This window comes from Myxocyprinus asiaticus, chromosome 49 (assembly GCF_019703515.2).
Source record: "Myxocyprinus asiaticus isolate MX2 ecotype Aquarium Trade chromosome 49, UBuf_Myxa_2, whole genome shotgun sequence".
NCBI classification, from domain to species: Eukaryota; Metazoa; Chordata; class Actinopteri; order Cypriniformes; family Catostomidae; genus Myxocyprinus; species Myxocyprinus asiaticus.
Window position 1 is genome coordinate 26,621,489 of NC_059392.1, and position 20,688 is coordinate 26,642,176.

The 20,688-nt window shown below is 37.5% G+C and overlaps 1 protein-coding gene across 1 annotated transcript; it reads right to left on the minus strand.

The window, feature by feature from the left end:
* Positions 1-606: 606 nt before the first annotated feature.
* Positions 607-14,319, minus strand: capn8 (calpain 8). Its single transcript, XM_051694181.1, has 21 exons — positions 14,028-14,319; positions 13,348-13,417; positions 11,194-11,312; positions 9,879-10,012; positions 9,334-9,502; positions 8,750-8,833; positions 8,587-8,672; positions 8,325-8,399; positions 8,079-8,239; positions 7,581-7,750; positions 5,020-5,031; positions 4,626-4,837; positions 4,246-4,282; positions 3,648-3,713; positions 3,476-3,533; positions 3,207-3,271; positions 2,873-2,941; positions 1,922-2,000; positions 1,104-1,220; positions 899-957; positions 607-811 (listed from the first exon to the last, which is right to left on the minus strand). The coding sequence occupies exons 1-21, from the start codon at positions 14,262-14,264 to the stop codon at positions 788-790; spliced, it is 2,103 nt and encodes a 700-aa protein (XP_051550141.1). The 5' UTR covers positions 14,265-14,319; the 3' UTR covers positions 607-787.
* Positions 14,320-20,688: the final 6,369 nt, after the last annotated feature.

A 20,688-nucleotide genomic window follows, 5' to 3' on the forward strand; every position in this document is an offset into this window, starting at 1 on the left:
CCGATGCCCGCTGCCTCCGGCTGGTTCTTCTGGAGCTTCGGCGCAATTCCTGACATCTCGTCGTGTCCGTAACAACAAACAGTAGCGCCCACCTGAGAGCACCGAGTTAAATGACGAGGGCGTGACCATAGTACACACTAAAGAGAAAGTATAACCAAGGGGTTGTTGTGAGAGTAACCACTGATGTAAGAATGGACCGATTTCAGCCCTTACAAAATGTACTACAATAAAACAGTTGGTCACCCACTACTATCATCCACAAAAAAGAAAGAAATTAAAATTGATTCAGAAGGCTCACTGATTAAGGCAGCAATTACAAAAAAGTACCATGGTATTGTTTAAAGTACGTTGGAGTACCATGTTAATACAATAATCATAAATATAGTTATAAATGAGTACTATGGTAACCTATTTACCGGCACAGTACGTTTTGTGAGTCAAAGATCCCATATTAATTTATTATGGGTTTTCAGTAGTAACAATAACTGCAGTTAACCGTACTTATCTATTTGGGTCGAGAATAATGGTCAACTTTCTTAAGGGAAGTATAAAACCATATTATCAAAATTAAAGACTTTTAAACAGAAAGAATGCAATTTATTCGTCTTTATTATTGCAACTGGTTTTATTTAATTGAACAGCACCATAAACTAATTTATTTTTTGAAGAGAAATCAAAGTTTAAATGCACTTCCTGAATTGATTTTCCTCTGCCAGCCAAACTACCCATCTTTTGGGAAGGGCAATTTGGGAATTCTTGGTCTGCTGCAAAGACGATGAGTGGATTTTCAACTGAGGGTCAAGCAAAGCCACTGCAACATAGACAAAAACACAATCTGTAAATTTCTAATGCTACAGTGATAAGATACAAAAATCAACACAAATTTATACCGCTTTACCTGCAGGATATCCAACTCAATTTTCCCAGTGTTCTTCTTATCAAATGTTCTAAACATTTCTGTGAAGGGCACAGATGAAAATGTAAAAAATTTTCACAATCCCAATTCTAATAATTGTTTTTTGGCAATTTAAAATATTAAACTGTATCTAATACTTAGTAATGGGACATGGGACCTTTCCTGTCACATCAACAGCAAAACTTACTGAAGAGCATCTCCAAGCGGATCAAGCAGCCTACAAAGCAATCAAAGTCAATGGCACACTGCAGGTTTGCATAACGTGAAATTATCACCTGTAGTACTTCGGTGTTCAGCTGGAATCCTGTAGAGAAAAATAAACAGAATTGTTACTTCACTCTTCATTATGGCCACGTCCACACTAATGCTTTTTTTGTTTGATAACACATCTTTTTCTCTTTGTTTTGGCCTTCCGTCCACACTGAGATGGCGATTCTGACAGCGAAAACTGAGCTTTTTGAAAACGCTCTCCCAAAAGGGTAAATTTAAAAATGCCGTCTTCGCGTTGTAGTGTGGACAAGGAAAAAGGAGCTATCTGAAAACGATGACTTATTTGTTGTCATGCGAGACAATCGTGTGATCCATTCAACCCAAAACCATCAAGATGGCGACCCATGTTGTAGTGGCGTAGCTGTGCGTGATATTCACTTTAAGAGCATTTTCAAAGATAAGTTACTTTATACAACCTTCACATTGCATTCCTTCAAAGGCGATGGGAAGTTTACTCGGAATTGTTGTCCGGAGATGGAACATGAGGATAATTGCATTTCAGACCGTACGTTACAGTAATTTTTCGCATGCGCAGTAAAGGGATTTAAGAGTTTTCAAACGTTTCAGAGTGGACGAGAAACTTTTGGAAAACGCTTGAAAACGGCAGTGTGGACGGAGAACATTTAGAAAAAGGAAATGCCATTTTTAAATGTATCCGGATTAATGGATGTAGCCTTAGAAGAAATTATTGACTTATACTTCAACCTACTCTAAACAATCCTAAACAATTATTACCTGCTTCTTTCACCGCATCTCTCATCTCATGGGAACTCACAGTGCCTGAGTTGTCTTTGTCGTACTTCTTAAAAATGTCCTGGTAAGGTATGACCAAAAATGCATTTATTTGGGGTGGGGGTTAAAAAGAAAAACATATTATTCTTATTATAAGAAAACATTGCTCAAAAATGTAAACAACATCTCTTTTTAATACAATTCACATGCTTTTTTGGGTTGTAATAGCACAACATTAATTGCACTAGGCAGCATTGCAGCAATTTTGAGGGGAAATGTCCACTGGGTGGCGCTACAAACGAGTTAAATTTAGGCTTTTAAGGTTAATGCTTTATTGAGTTTTAACTCAAGAAAACATTCCTTCCTACCCTGAACCTTGAACCTAAACCTAACCGATAGTGTCATAAAAAGCAAATGTAAATGAAATGTGCTTCTATGGCACTTTCGGCTCACTTATCGACTCGTGTGCTCTTCAGGACTCTGGACCTTTACATCGCAAGTGCAACGTTCTATCAGTTGAGCTACCACGCAATTTGATCGCACTTAAGCTTGGGAATATAGTTGGTTATGTAATGCAACTGTTAAAATGTATCGCCTTACAAGTCATGCACTATAGTAGAAGTGTTTAGATGTCATAAGAAAGCACTGTGTGAGGAACAGTTTAAAAAGTAAGTGTTTATGAACTGATAATCTGGCGTTTTACTTATGATTTGTGTGAAAGGGAATAAAAGTAATTGCTGTTGTAGTGCCTCTAGTGTTCATTTCACTAGAAAACTGCTGCGATACATACAACGAGTCAAAAATGTAGGTATAGTAACATTATTCTATGAGACCAAGTTGGAAAATATAGCTGTGGTTGTCACTCCCAAAAAAACATGTGTACATTGCCTTTTATTTTAAACAGATGAAGAGTAGGCCTATTGTTTTGCTGTGTCAAATATCAAATATCTATACCAAATATATCTGAATCTTCATCCACAGTGTGTGAAACTCCACCAGGCCGAGTTTGGAGCTGCCGTCTCTCTGAACTGAGGTCAAGGGTTATGATAACCATGTGATCAATACTGCATTCTGTTGCCATGGTCTTACAATAGGAAGGACACCAATGTTGAGAATCTCAAAATATGAGAATATTTGATATTTGTTATCTGCAGGGATGGATTATGACTTGCAAAGGTCCCAGGACCAATTATCTCCAAGGGCCCCCCTCCCACCATTTTTTACTTAGCAACTGCCCCAAAAGTTGTATTTAAAAATCCATTCACATCATCCAGTGAGAAAAGGATACATCTAGTAGGCTGACAACGTGGCGACATGTTTCCATACTGAATCCATTTGTCTTCACATTTGTTCCTGGATGAAACAATACAGAACATTACTGAGAGCATGACCAGCACTGTTAGAACACTTTTCTGTTTAAACAATGTTTCTTTGTATTAAATTGTTAAAAATCCTAAAACATTCCATTTATTTCCAGGTCTAAATTAGATTTCGAAAACCAGATTTTAAGTATGGGCCTACTGTATGTTTATATTAATAGAAAATGAGTTTTCCTACTTTTAGACACAACATTGTCCAGTAACTGCTTTAGTTCAAACACAGACAATTCTGTGTCCTGAGGAGATAAAACAAGAACAGGCTGGTGAAAAATATTGTGATCAATTAAATCTGCAGTACATGAAAATTAAATGATTATGATAAAAAAGGAAAAATCTGTAATTTTACTCACATTTCCAGCAAACTGCGAGAAAAGGTGTTTGAAATGTGGGTCCACTTCACTCTCGGATATGTAATGCTGAGAGAATTGTTTTTATTTAATAAATTATTAAATATTAATTTTAGAATGTAATAATAATTAATATTTTAATAGAATAATATTACATTTAATAATATTAATAATCATTTAGAATTAAATAATAATTTACAATTTCACTAGAGAAAAATATACTTAGAAATTCTGAAATTCATGTAAATTTTTCAACTTTTCTCTTTTTTCTTTACAAATTATATAATCAGCATCAGGGCTGTAACAACCATAGACACTGAGGGAGACATGTCCCCCCCAATATTCATAATAGTGGTCTACTGATATGTTTTTTTACATGGTTCATTATTAAATTATTGCATATGATCCCCCCTAATCCTGAATATGTAGTTACATCCTTGATCAGCATAATAATTTGTAAAGAAAAAAAAATGTATTAAATTAGAAAAGAAATGCAAAATAGAATACTTTTCACTAGTGATCTCAGAATTTTGACCCCATTGTATGTTCTTTACATCTAACAATAATACATGTTGTGTTTGGAATAGGTAGATTAATTTACCTTTTTCACATTTGCATTGATTTCCGCATCCATCGGACTGTAGGGATGAAAAAGCCAGAAATACATCCATCATGTGTTCAGTTAAAAAACAGAAGAAAGTAAAATTATGACTTAGGACTTGGTTTTAGAGTTTGGGTCACGTTTTAGTCAGATTTCTTGGTTAAAGGTTTGGGTGTATTGTTGAGGTGGTTGTAAGGGTTCATATCTGCTCTAGATGGAAAATAACCTGTGCAATAATACCATCATGTGGTGTAAAACAAGAACTACACAAACTCATTATTTCTAATCTTAACAGCTAAAATATTAGCAGTATTCACATACACACCAGCTGTCTCTTATTGTTAACAACAACAAAAAAACAAAACACATTTTGAACAAACCTGGCATCAACTTCTTTCTCAGTGAACACACGCAGTATGAAGCTGCCCTTGCGGTGTGGCTCAAAAGTGGAGGGGATAATGACATATTCACCAGGAGGCAGTTTGAAACGCTCGCACATCTCTCGCAGGTTGATGAAGGTGTTGCTCCCCGCAACGGACTGCTGACGCAGCAGTACATCAGGGCCAAGATGAATATTACTGCGACCCTTGTACTGCAAGAAAAATACATTCAATGAAGTAATCAAGATAGATACATGGTATCTGATAAGTTTGTCTCATATCAATGTCTGTATTTTAAAAACAAAAGAGAGAAAAAATGGTGAAGACTTTTAGCATTTAAAATTATGCCCTGTAAACATTATGAATTACAGTAAACATACAGCTACATACTCACCTCTTGTGGAACCTGAAAAATAAGAATCAAAGAAGATTCTATATTAATCGAATATTCAAATCCATATTATGTTACATGGTTGCAAAATATTCACATTTGCTCAATTGCAGTCAAGTGATTAGTGTTAATATTTGTGGTAATGATGTTTGTTGGTGGTTTAGTTTGTTGTAATGGTGGTAATGATGGTTGGAAGATTGGTTCTGATGTTGGTGGTTTAGTTTGTTGTAATGGTGGTAATGATGGTTGGAAGATGGGTGCTAAAGTTGGTGGTTTAGTTTGTTGTAATGGTGGTAAAGATGGTTGTAAGATTGGTGCTGATGTTGGTGGTTTAGTTTGTTGTAATGGCGGTAATGATGGTTGGAAGATTGGTGCTGATGTTGGTGGTTTAGTTTGTTGTAATGGCGGTAATGGTGGTTGGAAGATTGGTGCTGAGGTTGGTGGTTTAGTTTGTTGTAATGGTGGTAAAGATGGTTGTAAGATTGGTGCTGATGTTGGTGGTTTAGTTTGTTGTAATGGCGGTAATGGTGGTTGGAAGATTGGTGCTGATGTTGGTGGTTTAGTTTGTTGTAATGGTGGTAATGATGGTTGGAAGATTAGTGCTGATGTTGGTGGTTTAGTTTGTTGTAATGGCGGTAATGATGGTTGTAAGATGTGTGCTGATGTTGGTGGTTTAGTTTGTTGTAATGGTGGTAATGATGGTTGTAAGATATGTGCTGATGTTGGTGGTTTAGTTTGTTGTAATGGCGGTAATGATGGTTGGAAGATTGGTGCTGATGTTGGTGGTTTAGTTTGTTGTAATGGTGCTAATGATGGTTGGAAGATTGGTGCTAAAGTTGGTGGTTTAGTTTGTTGTAATGTGGTAATAATGGTAGTAAGATTGGTGCTGATGTTGGTGGTTTAGTTTGTTGTAATGGTGGTAAAGATGGTTGTAAGATTGGTGCTGATGTTGGTGGTTTACTTTGTTGTAATGGCGGTAATGATGGTTGTAAGATTGGTGCTGATGTTGGTGGTTTAGATTGTTGTAATGGTGGTAATGATGGTTGGAAGATTGGGGCTGAGGTTGGTGGTTTAGTTTGTTGTAATGGTGGTAATAATGGTTGTAAGACTGGTGCTAAAGTTTGTTGTAATGGTGGTAATAATGGTTGGAAGACTGGGGCTGAGGTTGGTGGTTTAGTTTGATGTAATGGTGGTAATGATGATTGGAAGATTGGTGCTGAGGTTGGTGGTTTAATTTGTTGTAATGGTGGTAATGATGGTTGGAAGATTGGGGCTGAGGTTGGTGGTTTAGTTTGTTGTAATGGTAGTAATAATGGTTGTAAGATTGGTGCTAAAGTTGGTGGTTTAGTTTGTTGTAATGGTGGTAATAATGGTTGCAAGATTGGTGCTAAGGGTGGTGGTTTAGTTTGTTGTAATGGTGGTAATGATGGTTGTAAGATTGGTGCTGATGTTGGTGGTTTAGTCTGTTGTAATGGTGGTAATGATGATTGGAAGATTGGGGCTGAGGTTGGTGGTTTAGTTTGTTGTAATGGTGGTAATGATGGTTGGAAGATTGGGGCTGAGGTTGGTGGTTTAGTTTGTTGTAATGGTGGTAATAATGGTTGTAAGATTGGTGCTAAATTTGGTGGTTTAGTTTGTTGTAATGGTGGTAATAATGGTTGTAAGACTGGTGCTGAGAATGGTGGTTTAGTTTGTTGTAATGGTGGTAATAATGGTTGTAAGATTGGTGCTAAAGCTGGTGGTTTAGTTTGTTGTAATGGTGGTAATGATGGTTGTAAGATTGGTTCTGATGTTGGTGGTTTAGTTTGTTGTAATGGCGGTCATGATGGTTGGAAGATTAGTGCTAAGGGAGGTGGTTTAGTTTGTTGTAATGGTGGTAATGATGGTTAGAAGATTGGGGCTGAGGTTGGTGGTTTAGTTTGTTGTAATGGTGGTAATGATGGTTGTAAGATTGGTGCTGATGTTGGTGGTTTAGTTTGTTGTAATGGCGGTAATGATGGTTGGAAGACTGGTGCTAACGGAGGTGGTTTAGTTTATTGTAATGGTGGTAATGATGGTTAGAAGATTGGGGCTGAGGTTGGTGGTTTAGTTTGGTGTATTGGTGTTAATGATGGTTGGAAGATTGGTGCCAAGGTTGGTGGTTTAGTTTTTTGTAATGTTGGTAATAATGATTGTAAGACTGGTGCTGAGAATGGTGGTTTAGTTTGTTGTAATGGCGGTAATGATGGTTGGAAGATTGGGGCTGAGGTTGGTGGTTTAGTTTGTTGTAATGGTGGTAATAATGGTTGTAAGACTGGTGCTGAGAATGGTGGTTTAGTTTGTTGTAATGGTGGTAAGGATGGTTGTAAGACTGGTGCTGAGAATGGTTGTTTAGTTTGGTGTATTGGTGTTAATGATGGTTGGAAGATTGGTGCCAAGGTTGGTGGTTTAGTTTTTTGTAATGTTGGTTTACTGTTGGTGGTAATTATGGTTGTAAGATGTAAGTTAGTGGTGATATTGGTGGCAAGACTAGTGTCAGTTGTTATTATAGTATTACTGGTTATTTGTAACCAGTGGTATGTTACCTTATAGATGGCAAATCCAATGGTATTAAGGTCACGTCCAAAGCGTTTGTCTTTACGTCCATCTTTCTGCATCAGTCCCACTAGGAAAGTGCAGCCATCTTCTCCATCATAAGGATCATCATCCACGTCCTCCAGCTTGATCACAAACTGAGGGTTTGAGCAGAATGTTGCTGTAGTGGAGAAATATGAGAGAAGTGTTGAGATGCATCTGAGAACTATCTCTGTTTGGGTAACCAAATGAACTTTGTTTGCAAAATCAAAAACACCTTGGTTTTAAGCACGTTTGGGTCAAGTCTATAATAATCAGTTATTCTGATTATATTTCTCCATAATCAACATGTACAAAGGTAGAAGGCATGGATTGGGCAAGGACTGGGTCATTAAATTAACACACAATGAACAGCTTCATTGTGCCATTGACTAGAAGGAGGTTTATTCAGATGATGCTCCTTGCAACCAACAAGTTCTCCAGGACAAGTTAATGAAGGTTAAATATACCTGGGTTGTTCCTGCAGCCACCTGCTGTGGAGCCCACCCTCCAGCTGCCTTCAAACTGGTAGTAGTTCCAGCGGCTCACCTCGTCCCTTGTCAGATTGTCTGGACTCAGATTACAAATCTCCAGCTTTGAGAATTGCTTCACAAAGTCAGAATACGCCATCCTGACAAGAAGAGGAAGAGCTGGAAATCATGCAAATAATCAAAATTATTTCTTGATTTGTTGAGTAAAAAGATTGCATTTATTACCAGAATTCCCCATCCTCAGCTGAATAATCCAGTTTAGTTTTCTCTTCTGGTTGGACGCTGTCCCACTCTTTAGAGCTGAGAAAGTGCAAAATATTGTTTTCAGAAATCTCACATTGGATAAGACAGCGATCAGTACATTCTTTAAAATATGCCCCTTTTATGTTCCAAGGAAAAGAGAAAGTCATATGTGTTTGGAATGACATGAGGGACATCATTGTTGGTTGAACTAATGTATTCCCTTTAGTGTGGGGACAAAACTCACTTATCACTCCAAGCACCCGTCCACTCCACCTCTCCCCATGGGTTCCTGATACGCACCAATTGCACCGGCTGCCCATTAAAGTGAACCTACAATTCAGAGAACAATCAGTTTAGGGCTCCGTGAAGTTTTCCTATCATTCTGGCATTTGGGTAAAATGACTAACCTCCTCTGCACCAGTGAGTGAGTAGGCATGTCCCTTCACCAGCTTCAGGCTGGTAACTGCTTCTGTCTCATACGCACTGGTAATCTGTTAAAAACAACACGTTTCCACAGAAGAAAGAAAATTAAATGGGTTTTAATCAACATGAGGGTGAGTAAGTGATGACAGAACTTTCATTTTTGGGTGAACTATCCCTTTAAGGGGTTTGTTGCAACTGGCAACTGGTATTTAGCAGCATTTAGGGAGTTTGCATGGGTAACATTTGGTCTTACCACACACAAAAGCATTCTTTAAATATAGGTGTGTCCAACCAATTTACATGTGTGGCTATTTGTGCAATTGTTCTTAGCAAATCAACCACAATATACCTGCAAAGTGTACACACAATTTATTAGATTGCACAAGTAAATTAGTACCATTTATTTTGGGATCTTAGAAAATCGTGTCTAAAGCAAGTGTGCTAACTGCTAGACCATTGCTCCAACATAAGATTTTTACTTGTATTGATATTTTGATTATATGTCAATGTATGTAACAGTTATCTTGTCATTGTCAAAGTTTGCTTTATGTGTAACGCAACTACTCACATCAATAGAGCAGCCCAGCAGGGATCCCAGCCCTAGTGCTTTCTGAATGAGTTTAAACAGGTATGGAGGGGCTTTGCTCAGTTCGTAGTTTTCAGCAATTCCTCCAGTGAAATCCTCAAAACCTTCAGTCGTGCAGCCTCCCGTCAGAGCTTCATATGAGCCATTTACCCTTCAGAAAATGGCAGAAATACTGGTGATATATAAATAAATATATGCGATGTATAGAAATAAATGTGATTTTTGTAAACTGCATGTGTACCAATGAAATGTATATGGTTTTACTATAAATGTGGCTTAAGTGTCCAAATATGTCTTGGGGCCACTGTCAATGTAATAAGCAATCAGCATTGTGTAGTTTTAGGCAGTGTAAACTGTGTATTTTGAAGGCTGTGGCTACAGGCACAAAGTAATGTTTACAGAGCATTTCAAATGACTCAGATACCATCCTGTTCTACGCTGTAGTTCAGGTCATTATTACCAACAGGTACTTGAATAATGAATAATAATGTTCAGTTGCACACACATATTCATGCATGCACACTCACTTTGCATATGCCTTTTCCAACAGAGCACTCCAGAACTCTGACCCTTCAGCAGAGTGAACAAACAGCAGCTTTCCATCTCTGGTGGGCAGCCGGTCATCAATGACAACATCCACCCATTCACCATACTGCCAGAACTATGGAGAAGACAACAACACCAGTATTCAGTCTGACATATTCCATTTAATGCATCATCCTTACCTTAATATAGAATTCAGTATGATGTCACGGGTGTGTATATCAGCTATTTTAGTTTTGAACATGGCTCATCCAATCACATATAGATGTTTAATATGCTCATATATCGTGTTGTAAGCAATACTACAGTATAACACAATACAGTTGTGTTATAATTAAAGAACAATTGTGACCGCAATACTCTACAATAAAAAATGGTGTTGTAATCAGTGTTGTGAGTAATCTGATTACAAAGTAATTGGTTAATGTAATTACTTTTAGTTAAAAAAAAGTGTGATGCATTACAATTTTAATTCTTGTAATTAGATTAGAGTTACTGACTTTCAATCAAGTTAATTACTTTAAAGTACATTACTTGGGTTGCACATTTCTAAAATAATATTATTTATGTAGAATACATTTAAAACATGAGTTTTGTTCACATGTACGTCTGTTTGTGTTTCTGTGACAGCGACAATGAACGAGGAAATATAGACATAATCTAGACATTATTTTGAATGTGTTGAGCAAAAAAACTAAAAACTTTTCTGTGAAAATTGTTTTGAAAAGTAACTTAAAAGTAACATAATTTGTAATGTGATTAATTGTCCATGAAGTAATCAGTACAGTAATCTGATTACAATTTAATAGTAATAATAGTTCATTTGTAGTAGATTACTATTTATAAGTAACTTACTGTACCTAACACTGGTTGTAATACATTACAGTGTCACCTAAAAGTCTGATACCTCTAGTGAAATGCTATTTTGAATTTTTCTAATGTAATACAACTGTTTTCATTACAAATTATTTTATCAGCACAACATTTATCAGAGTAAAAATTTGAATTGAAAAATTAACATGAATTTTAGAATTTCTTGGTATGGGCCCCATTTTGCTTAATTGAAAGCATGCGCTAGAGTTGGCATGGACTCCACAAGTTTGTGCAAAACCTGATGATCCATTTTTTTCCAGCATGATTTAAGAATGTTCTAAAGCATTTATTGTATCATTCTTTATTTAGAATGTTTAACTATCCTAAAACATTTAGTTTACTTTCAGGTTTAAATTAGATTTGAATTCCAGATTTCCAGTGTGGACTCATGTTCATACCCACTGTATATGTTCTGGTAAATCTGACCTGAAAGTGAAAGATGCCGGCATAGTCCTCCGTAAAGCTTTGTCCAGGTGGAACTATACGCTCCAGAATATTATTATCAAGAGTCAGAGAGGCAATAGCTGCCAGCAACCAACAGTCACCTGCACAGAGATCAAAAGGTAATGAGATACCCATAACCTGGTTATTCTTCATTGACATGTTGCTTTTCTGCAAAAGGATTTACAATACACTTATTACAGATCCAGTCCTCCTAGAGCAACCTGGGCTTAAGTGTCTTGCTCAAGGACATAATGGCAATAGTTTACAAAGCAAGCATTGTGGGGTGTGGTCCTACAACCTGTGGGTTACCAGCCTAAATCTTTAATCACAAAGCTACACCATCTCCAGGTCTTGCAATATGTTTTTTCCACAACAAAAGACAGCCTGATCTCATGAAATTTATAAGACAATGGCAACATTTTTGCAAACCAAAATTACATGCTTCATTACACGTTTGGTTGCAGTTTCCCAGTGAAATCTCCAGCGGGGGGCGCCAAACGTGAGTGAAATTATGTTAAAATCAGATGAGGTTTTTAAGGTGAATATTAAATGGATGTAAGTAACCTTAACCCTAACCCCCTAACCCAGTGGTTCTCAAACTGGTCCTGGAGGCTCCCCAGCTCAGCACATTTAGCATGTTGCCCTTTTCTGACACACCCAATTGAAATCTTGGAGTCTCCACTAACAAGCTGATGAGTTGAATCAGGTGTGCTTGATTGAGAAGACATCCAAAATGTGTAGTGTTGAGGGGCCTCCATGACAGGTTTGAGAACCACTGCACTGACCTAACCCTAATATGCCCCTGTAACCTAAAACTTTAACCTAAACCTAACCAATAGTGTTCAAAAAGATAAATGATAGGTGGACAAAGCAGACATCCTTACCCTAAACCAACACCTAAACCTAACCGAAAGTGTTTTAAAAGCAAATTCGACATGAAAAGCACATTTACTGAAGCAACCACGTCATTTCGTGTCACTTCTATGACACTTTTGCTTCACTTTCACTTCAAGCGTCCTTGGCTGGGCATGAGACTCAGTCTCCGAGTTCAAAGTCCAACACTCTATAAGGTGAGCTCCAGCGCAGGCGAATCATGTTGTAATACGTGTGTAAATGTAGGTCTGTAATGCAGGTGTTAAAATGTATAGTTTTTCAAATGATGTGTTCGAATAAAAGTGTTTTTTTATAATAACATAGAATGGTGTGAGTAATAGTGCAAAAAATAAGTGTTTATACAGTCATAAACAGCCATAGTACCCGTGATTTGTGTGAAGGTGAACAAAACGCACAGTTTTGTTGTAGCGCCTCTAGTGTTTCACCAGGAAACTGCAGCGAAACGTAGAAAGTAGCACGTAAAAAGTTGGTTTGCAAAAATTTAGTTATAGTAACGTTTACTTTAGGAGACTAGGGTGACAAAAGATGTGTACTTGCAGTGTGAAGTAACCCTAATTAGAAATGATTGCCAAGGCAAACGGTATTATTATTATTGATCTTACTATGGATTAGGGATTTGAGCAAACCTTTGTGCGCATCTCATTCTGCACATTACCGAAAACGTAATGTAAACGTGTTTGAACCTACGATTTAACCCTAACCCTAACCCTCCTCCTGAGCATTTCACAAGAGCAGGACACCGTACCGCCTACTTATAAGAAATGCCAGTATGCAGTATAGCTGCTGGTCTTGTGACATCATTTTCATATTATTGCCGGTTTGGCAAAATATGAGACATCCCAGCTAATTCAGGACAGTTGGCAAACCTTTTCATACGGAGGTTTTATTTGCTTTCTCATTGTGCTTTGCTCCGCCTAGTATGGGTCTGTGTAAATTTGGGGTGGAGGACAGCAGACTGATTTGGGAGTCAAGATAACAGTAGACAGATCAACTGTACAGCATCTATGATTAACTAAATACCTAAATAAATACAATAATAAATCATTAAAAAACTAGCTGATTGCAAATACTGCACATAAGCAGCAAGTGTTTTGAAACTACCTGAGTGATAGTGTCCTAACCTGTACTGATCACCATTTTAGTGGAATTCATAAAAGATGCATGGTGTATTATGCTACAGACCACACCCCTAACACCAAACAAAGCCAACAATTCTGACCATGATATGTATTTTAAATTCACCTAAAGCTCCTTGGCAGATGTCAGTCCGTTTGGCTCCATCAACAATGAACTGGGGGTTTGAGCACAGCTCCTTTAAAAACATGGAAAATGAAAGCACAATTACAACTGATAGCATTGCCCTGTTTATTTAATGCTACACCTGAATAATAAGACATTATATATGCGTTAAACTTTCCATATGCTCTGGCTACTGTGTTTTAAAAGAGATAAAACTGTCTTGTGTATATAACAATGCAGACCAATAGGAAAATGACTCTTGTTATTGTATCAACAACACACAGACATTAGACACCTGAGCTGTTGCCATAGTGAGCATTTATATCTGCACACACATTCAAATATGCACGCATACATAGAGAACAATACATGTTTTTATTATATAATTTCTACTCTAGTTTTCAGTTTGAACTTCTTTTCTTCTACAATATGTACATTTAGAGTTGTCAAAAAAAGTGCAATGAACTTAATACTGTAAGTTACTACAACTTAGGCATCATTATGACTTTATTTAAACGTGCAAGGCAGCTATTGAACTTTTTACAGTGTAATGAAAGTGTATTATTATTATTATAACTCACTTCCAATTATTTCTTCAACACAGAAGGATGGCAAAACCAAACCTTAATATTTACTTACACTCCACCTGTACAGAAAAAGCAAACACACTTACAGGACATTACCTTAGGTCTCTTCCACTCCACTCCTCGGGTCTTGAAGGAATACCGTCCAAGTTCATTGTAGCCCAGAGATTCCGCGTCAGCCGGGAAGGTCGGGTCACAGAACAGGGCTCTTTTCCCCAAATACTCGCTCTGTAGGCTCTGGAAGTCCTGCTTGTTAAAGGGAACTGCATTTTCGTTGGTTCCCACTCCTTCTCCTCTATCCTGCCTCTTAGAAAGCACTTTTGTTATATTAGACATGCTGCCTCTTACTCAAGTGTCTGAGTTAAACTGGTATGCACTGTGGTTTGGGAGTCTGTATATTGTGTGACTGTGTGTATATGAGACTGATGCATTGAAAGGTGTGAGGGGGTGGAGTCACGATCACCTGTGTGCAGGTAATAAGCTCATAGGGGCAGATATTGCTTTCACACTAGTGTAAAACATACAGTTTTTATAAAATAAAATCTTTTATAAGATAAATCCAATATTACAACTTTGTTGCCATGGTAACTAAACTTTGTAATCCCAATATTGGATATAACATGCTAAAATCATTTTAACGCATATAGTCTTGTGACTACACATTTGGATGATGACTTTCATTAAAATCGCCTTACTGTAACTATGCTTTTTTAAATAAATGATGGACAAGGTGAAATTATTTTTTGTGGTAATCAACAATATGTTACAAGTATTGTTTGAGCTTAACTTGTATTTAACCAAGAACAATTAATTTATCTATAGTACCACACTATAAGTGATTTCTTCAAAACATGTGCAATTTCACAAAACAATGATATTTTAAGTATATGTTGTGCATTAGTATTACCAGTACTTATGTAATTACACTGTAACATGAGTACTGTGGAGTAAAGTGAGACTCAATACCATAACATCAAACACTCTAAACGCAGCTGTTTTTTGTTTAAAGCTTGGTTTCACAGGATGTCATCAGAGTCCATTGATTTAGTCACATTAGATATGGGAAACCAGGTCTAGTTGTGACACATTTGACTCTATATCGTTTCTTTATAGACAAATACCTTAGTCTAAAGCAATGTTTTAACCATTATTGCCCACACTCAAAAAAAGTTTTGATGATTCATTCGTGGACAGTGGTTCCACATGTTTGAAATTAATTTTCTTGACTTAAAATTACTATGTAATCTCAACACAAATACTTTGTGTAACCTGGTTGAATTAGGTAAACCCAACATAATTAGAGGTGTAAGTCTCTCAAATGAAACTCGAAGTAAATCCCTTTTATCACTTTATGTACTAACTAGCGACAGTGAATGTTAGTATGTTGAATATATGCTGGTTGGAAGCACTACAGAGTGTAGTTTAGTAACTATGCAAAGCGAGCAATCAGGTTCATTTGGGACATCTACCTGTCCTCATCCTCAGCTCAAGCTTCACTCTTCACCATAATGATAACCCCTAAAACTCCAACATGACAGAAACTTATCTAAATCTCAACATAACAAAACATTAAAAACTTGCATGTATCCCCTTTTATATTTATCTTGGACAATAACACATAAAATAACACTTAATTTGAACATTTACTCTCCCTATCGTGCTGTGAAATGGAAATCTCCTACCCAGTTTCATCAGTGCTATATTAACACCACAAACAGTTTTCATGTATTCCCAACTAAACTTCCATTTTACAAATGTAAATGATATAACGCAATGAAATCAAGTTGTGACAAAATGTCCTAGGATTGTGTTGCTTTAGTTCATTTTAATTAAGTAAATTGAACAAGCAGCAAAAATCATTTTTGGTGTGTGCAGGAAAAAGACACCCTCTTTGCAGGGCATATTTTCACAATGGGAACCAGCTGTTTATTGACACTGATTTGAGAAATTAATGTTATTAAATGGCTTTTCAGCTAAATGTAAACAGTAAAACAATTATGAAACACAGTAATTCATGAAAAAAAAAAAAAAATGATCAAACAAGAACTGAATAAAATTACAATATTTAAAACACATGTAACAACTTCCCTTGATATAAATGTGACAGTTTGCCCCAACCTGACATTTGTCCTGAGAAAACAATCTTTGGGTTAAAATCTACATTCATTACATTGAGGACCCATTTCTTAATGTTCCCCAGTGTGGTTTTATTGTATTAACTTTTTTAAACAACAGCTATTAAACCATATGATAATACTGGAATTTTAATATTATAAACACAATCACTGCTACAGAAAACAAACATTTGTGCATCTGGAATTAATACTTAAAGGTGCACTCAGTAACTTTTGTCTTTGTGTCATCTTGGACTTACACTGACATCTATAGCGGTGTGGATGCAGCATCATTTCAAATCAATAGTTTTCCGTTTCAGATGCCATTGTAGAAATTTAGTAATCACAGTCAGCCATCATTACATTAATCAGTGAGTGAAAGTGTCCAATAACAGGACGGTTACTGAGATTAAGTGAGTAGTATTCGGCTGATCATGTGATTCTAACATGTGCGGACCCCCTCCATGTAGAATAAAACAGCTTTTATAAGGTTACTGATATGACTGGAGTCTTCATTATAATGTGAGTGATCATGATTTTATACATATGTCAAATTACAATTCATGTCTTTAGGAGTTCAACTTTATTAATGAGGAAAAAATGACTGAGTGCACCTTTAACATGTTGCAGTTACTGATAAACAGCCCTAGTGACAACTTCCCTATGTTATAAGCCCCTGTCTCCCTTACATTTAAGTACAGAACATGTTGTCCATTAGTATTACATTATAACTTATGTGATGCAATGTAATTACAATGTAACATGAACACTGTGGTGTTAAGGGTGACTCAATACAGTCTTTATAAACACTCTAAATACAGACTTCTTTTGTGTAAAGCGTTGCTTCACACGACCTATACAGTTCCTCAAAGACCATTTAGTCACTTTCAAAAAAATTTAATATTCAAAATAAAATAAATTGATTGATGCATTAGTATGGAAATTACATTCAACTCCCAAATAACAGGCTAAATCAGATGCTCAAATGATATAACCAAGCATTTTCATAATTACCATTTGGAATTTTCTGTATTTATTTATTTTACATTTTAGGGGCTAAATGCCCTTTTTAAGGAAATGTGCCTTTTTCTGATCGCAAAGTGTATCAAGATTAAAAAACGAATTTGTTATTGAATATTGATGAAGCAACAGAATTTGTGTGAACACAAATGATAACTGAAGGTTGTTTTTATCAAAATTATTTGTTATTTTTTAAAAAGGTGGTGAGGGGGCCTTTTACTCCACACTTGGCTTTTGCCCTGTTCCACCCTATACACAGCAAAATCCCCAGTGTTAAATGTACATCAACTGCAAATAAAATATGTTATTAGACAACAATCTTTCAATATGTTGAGTGAGGATGTTTGTTTTTATATGTCTGCAAAGGTTATTTACTGAGAATTAATAGAGGTTTGTCTCTATTTAGTGTTGCTGATGTCATTGTGTTGTTTAATTATGGTGATTATTGTTCTCTTTGGTTAGATACCTGAAACTTGATTATATGCAGGACAGTGTAATGCTGTTCAAGTACAAAATCCTGTGATGGAGAAGATCCACCTGTATGTTAGCTGGTACATTTAAGAGAGATCTCATCTGAAGTATCATCATTAAAAGTAAAATCATATGTATTTCAGAAATACTATGGAAAAATATGAATAAAAAGGGTGAATTTAATGCTGTGATAAGATGAGCAGAAACTGTCTCTTAAGGATAATTTATGAGCTGTCAATGATACGCACAGACATCAAGAATCAACAAACTCATTTTTAGATCCATGCTGCAGTGCATTATGGGTGTTCGCAAAGTACACAACTCAACAATGGCACCCAGCATGCATTGCGGCATGGATCTAAAAACGAGTTTGTTGATTGTCACCATTGATGAGTTTTGCACACCGAGTGTTGATGTCTGTATGTCTAATTGTGCAAAAGTTTTCTTTTTTCTGGCAGGATCTTCTCAACTTGACAAATATCTGTTACAGTAACTTTCATATTTATTGCTATTGGTATGAATAATGTAGCTTTAATTTTATTTACAGTGAGTATCCATCAAAAGAAACCATTGCATCACACTTCTAACTGACCCTTTTCAAAATAAGAAAAACCTGCTTTCAGCTAATTGTATTCTCTCTCATCACAGCACAATTACACTTGTTTTGATGAAATCTTATTGCACTGGTTAAAAGAGAATTTGATAATATAGAATAAGGTTCAAGTGCCTAACCAAAGTTAACACTAATTACCATAATGGTGACTTCAAATAAAAAATAAAATAACACAAAATCAGCAACACTAAATGAAGCTAAATCTTTATTAACTCCTAATCCATTCATCTAGCAAATCTCCGCTCTCTCCCTAACAAAACAGATGAACTACATCTCCTCACCTGTACAAACAAGGACTTTTCAACCTCTGCTGCCTTGTGCTTCATAGAAACCTGGCTGAGTGAAGCCATTCCGGACAGCGCATTACATCTGCTGGGCTTCCAGCTGTTCAGAGCGGAACACATCGCGGAAAACGAGAGGCGGTGGAACATGCTTTTACATCAATGAAAGTTGGTGTACGGATGTAACAAATCAAATCAAATCAAATCACTTTTATTGTCACATAGCCATATACACAAGTGAAATTCTTGGGTGCAGTTCCGATCATCATAGCAATCGTGACAGTGATGAGACATATACCAATTTACAATAACATCAAATTAACACAACACAATTTAAAGTCTAATATACACATAATTACACATAACACAATATACAAATAATAACATACACTGTACAGTATACAATACACACAATATAGAATACACATTATACAATAAAAAAAGTATATATAGTATATATAAATGTACAGTAGGTTGTATTGTACTGTATTGACATTCAGGCTGTCAGTTGATAGTAAGTTGTTAAGAGAGAACATAATATAATAATAATATAATTTATGACAGTCTGTTGTGAGATATCAGAGTAAGAGTAATAAAGTGCAGTGTTGATGTATTTTGATCGTGGGAGATCAAGAGTTCAAAAGTCTGATTGCTTGGGGGAAGAAGCTGTCATGAAGTCGGCTGGTGCGGGTCCTGATGCTGCGATACCGCCTGCCTGATGGTAGCAGTGAGAACAGCCCATGGCTCGGGTGGCTGGAGTCTCTGATGATCCTCCGAGCTTTTTTCACACACTGCCTGGTATATATGTCCTGGAGGGAGGGAAGCTCACCTCCGATGATGTGTCTGGCAGTTCACACCACCCTTTGCAGTGCTTTGCGGTTGTGGGCGGTGCTATTGCCGTACCAGGCGGAGATGCAGCCATACAGGATGCTCTCTACAGTGCAGGTGTAGAACTGTGTGAGGATGTGGCGGTTCATTCCAAACTTCCTCAGCCGTCTCAGGAAGAAGAGGCGCTGATGAGCCTTCTTCACAATGGCTTCAGTGTGGACGGACCATGTGAGTTCCTCAGTGATGTGGACACCCAGGAACTTGAAGCTGCTGACTCTCTCCACTGGTGCTCCATTGATGGTGATGAGACTGTGTTCTCTGTCTTTTCTTCTGAAGTCCACCACAAGCTCCTTTGTCTTACTGACGTTGAGGGAGAGGTTGTGCTCCTGACACCAGTGTGTCCGAGTGTGCACCTCCTCTCTGTAGGCTGTTTCATCATTGTCAGTGATCAGACCTACCACCGTCGTGTCATCAGCAAACTTAATGATGGCATTGGAGCTATGTGTTGCCACATAGTCATGTGTGTACAGAGAATACAGGAGTGGGCTGAGAACACAGCCCTGTGGGGCTCCAGTGTTGAGGGTCAGTGATGAGGAGATGTTGCTGCCTATTCTAACCACCTGGCGTCTGCTTGACGGGAAGTCCAGGATCCAGCTGCACAGCGAGCTGTTTAAGCCCAGAGCCCGGAGTTTCTCATCTAGCTTGGAGGGCACTATGGTGTTGAATGCTGAGCTGTAGTCTACAAACAGCATTCTTACATAAGTGTTCTTTTTTCCAGGTGGCAGAGAGCAGTGTGTATTGTAGATGCAATGGCATCATCAGTGGAGCGGTTGTTGCGGTAAGCAAACTGCAGTGGGTCAAGAGAGAGAGGCAGCACAGAGCAGATGTAATCTCTGATTAGTCTCTCAAAGCATTTGCTGATGATGGGGTCAGAGCAACAGGACGCCAGTCATTTCAGCAAGTGATTTTGGATTGCTTTGGTACAGGCACAATGGTGGATGTTTTAAATCATGTGGGGACTACAGACAAGGAGAGGGAAAGGTTGAAAATGTCCGTAAAAACACCAGCCAGCTGGTTCGCGCACGCTCTGATGACGCGGCCCGGAATGCCATCTGGGCCCACGGCTTTGCGGATATTCACCCGTCGGAAGGATCGGGTTACATCCGCTACAGAGACGGAGAGTGAACTAACCTCTGTAGCTTCGGCCGCGAGAGCTCTCTCCGCGAGGGCGGTGTTATTTCCCTCAAAACGAGCATAGAAAGTATTTAGTTCATCCGGTAGAGAGGCAGCGGTGTTCATGGCGGAGTTTTTATTCCCTTTAAAGTCTGTGATGATGTTAATTCCCTGCCACATGCTTCTAGAGTTGGTGGTGTTAAACTGTCCTTCAATCTTGTTCCTGTACTGGCGTTTTGCTGTTCTGATTTTTTGGAGGG

Excerpts from the sequence above, each read along its gene's own strand:
- capn8 (XM_051694181.1), bottom strand. The coding sequence starts at position 14,264 with ATGTCTAATATAACAAAAGTGCTTTCTAAGAGGCAGGATAGAGGAGAA. Across the intron at positions 8,400-8,586 it reads ACGGGTGCTTGGAGTGATAA|CTCTAAAGAGTGGGACAGCG; the intron begins GTGAGTTTTGTC and ends GCACTTTCTCAG. Across the intron at positions 1,221-1,921 it reads AGATGCGGTGAAAGAAGCAG|GATTCCAGCTGAACACCGAA; the intron begins GTAATAATTGTT and ends TTTTCTCTACAG.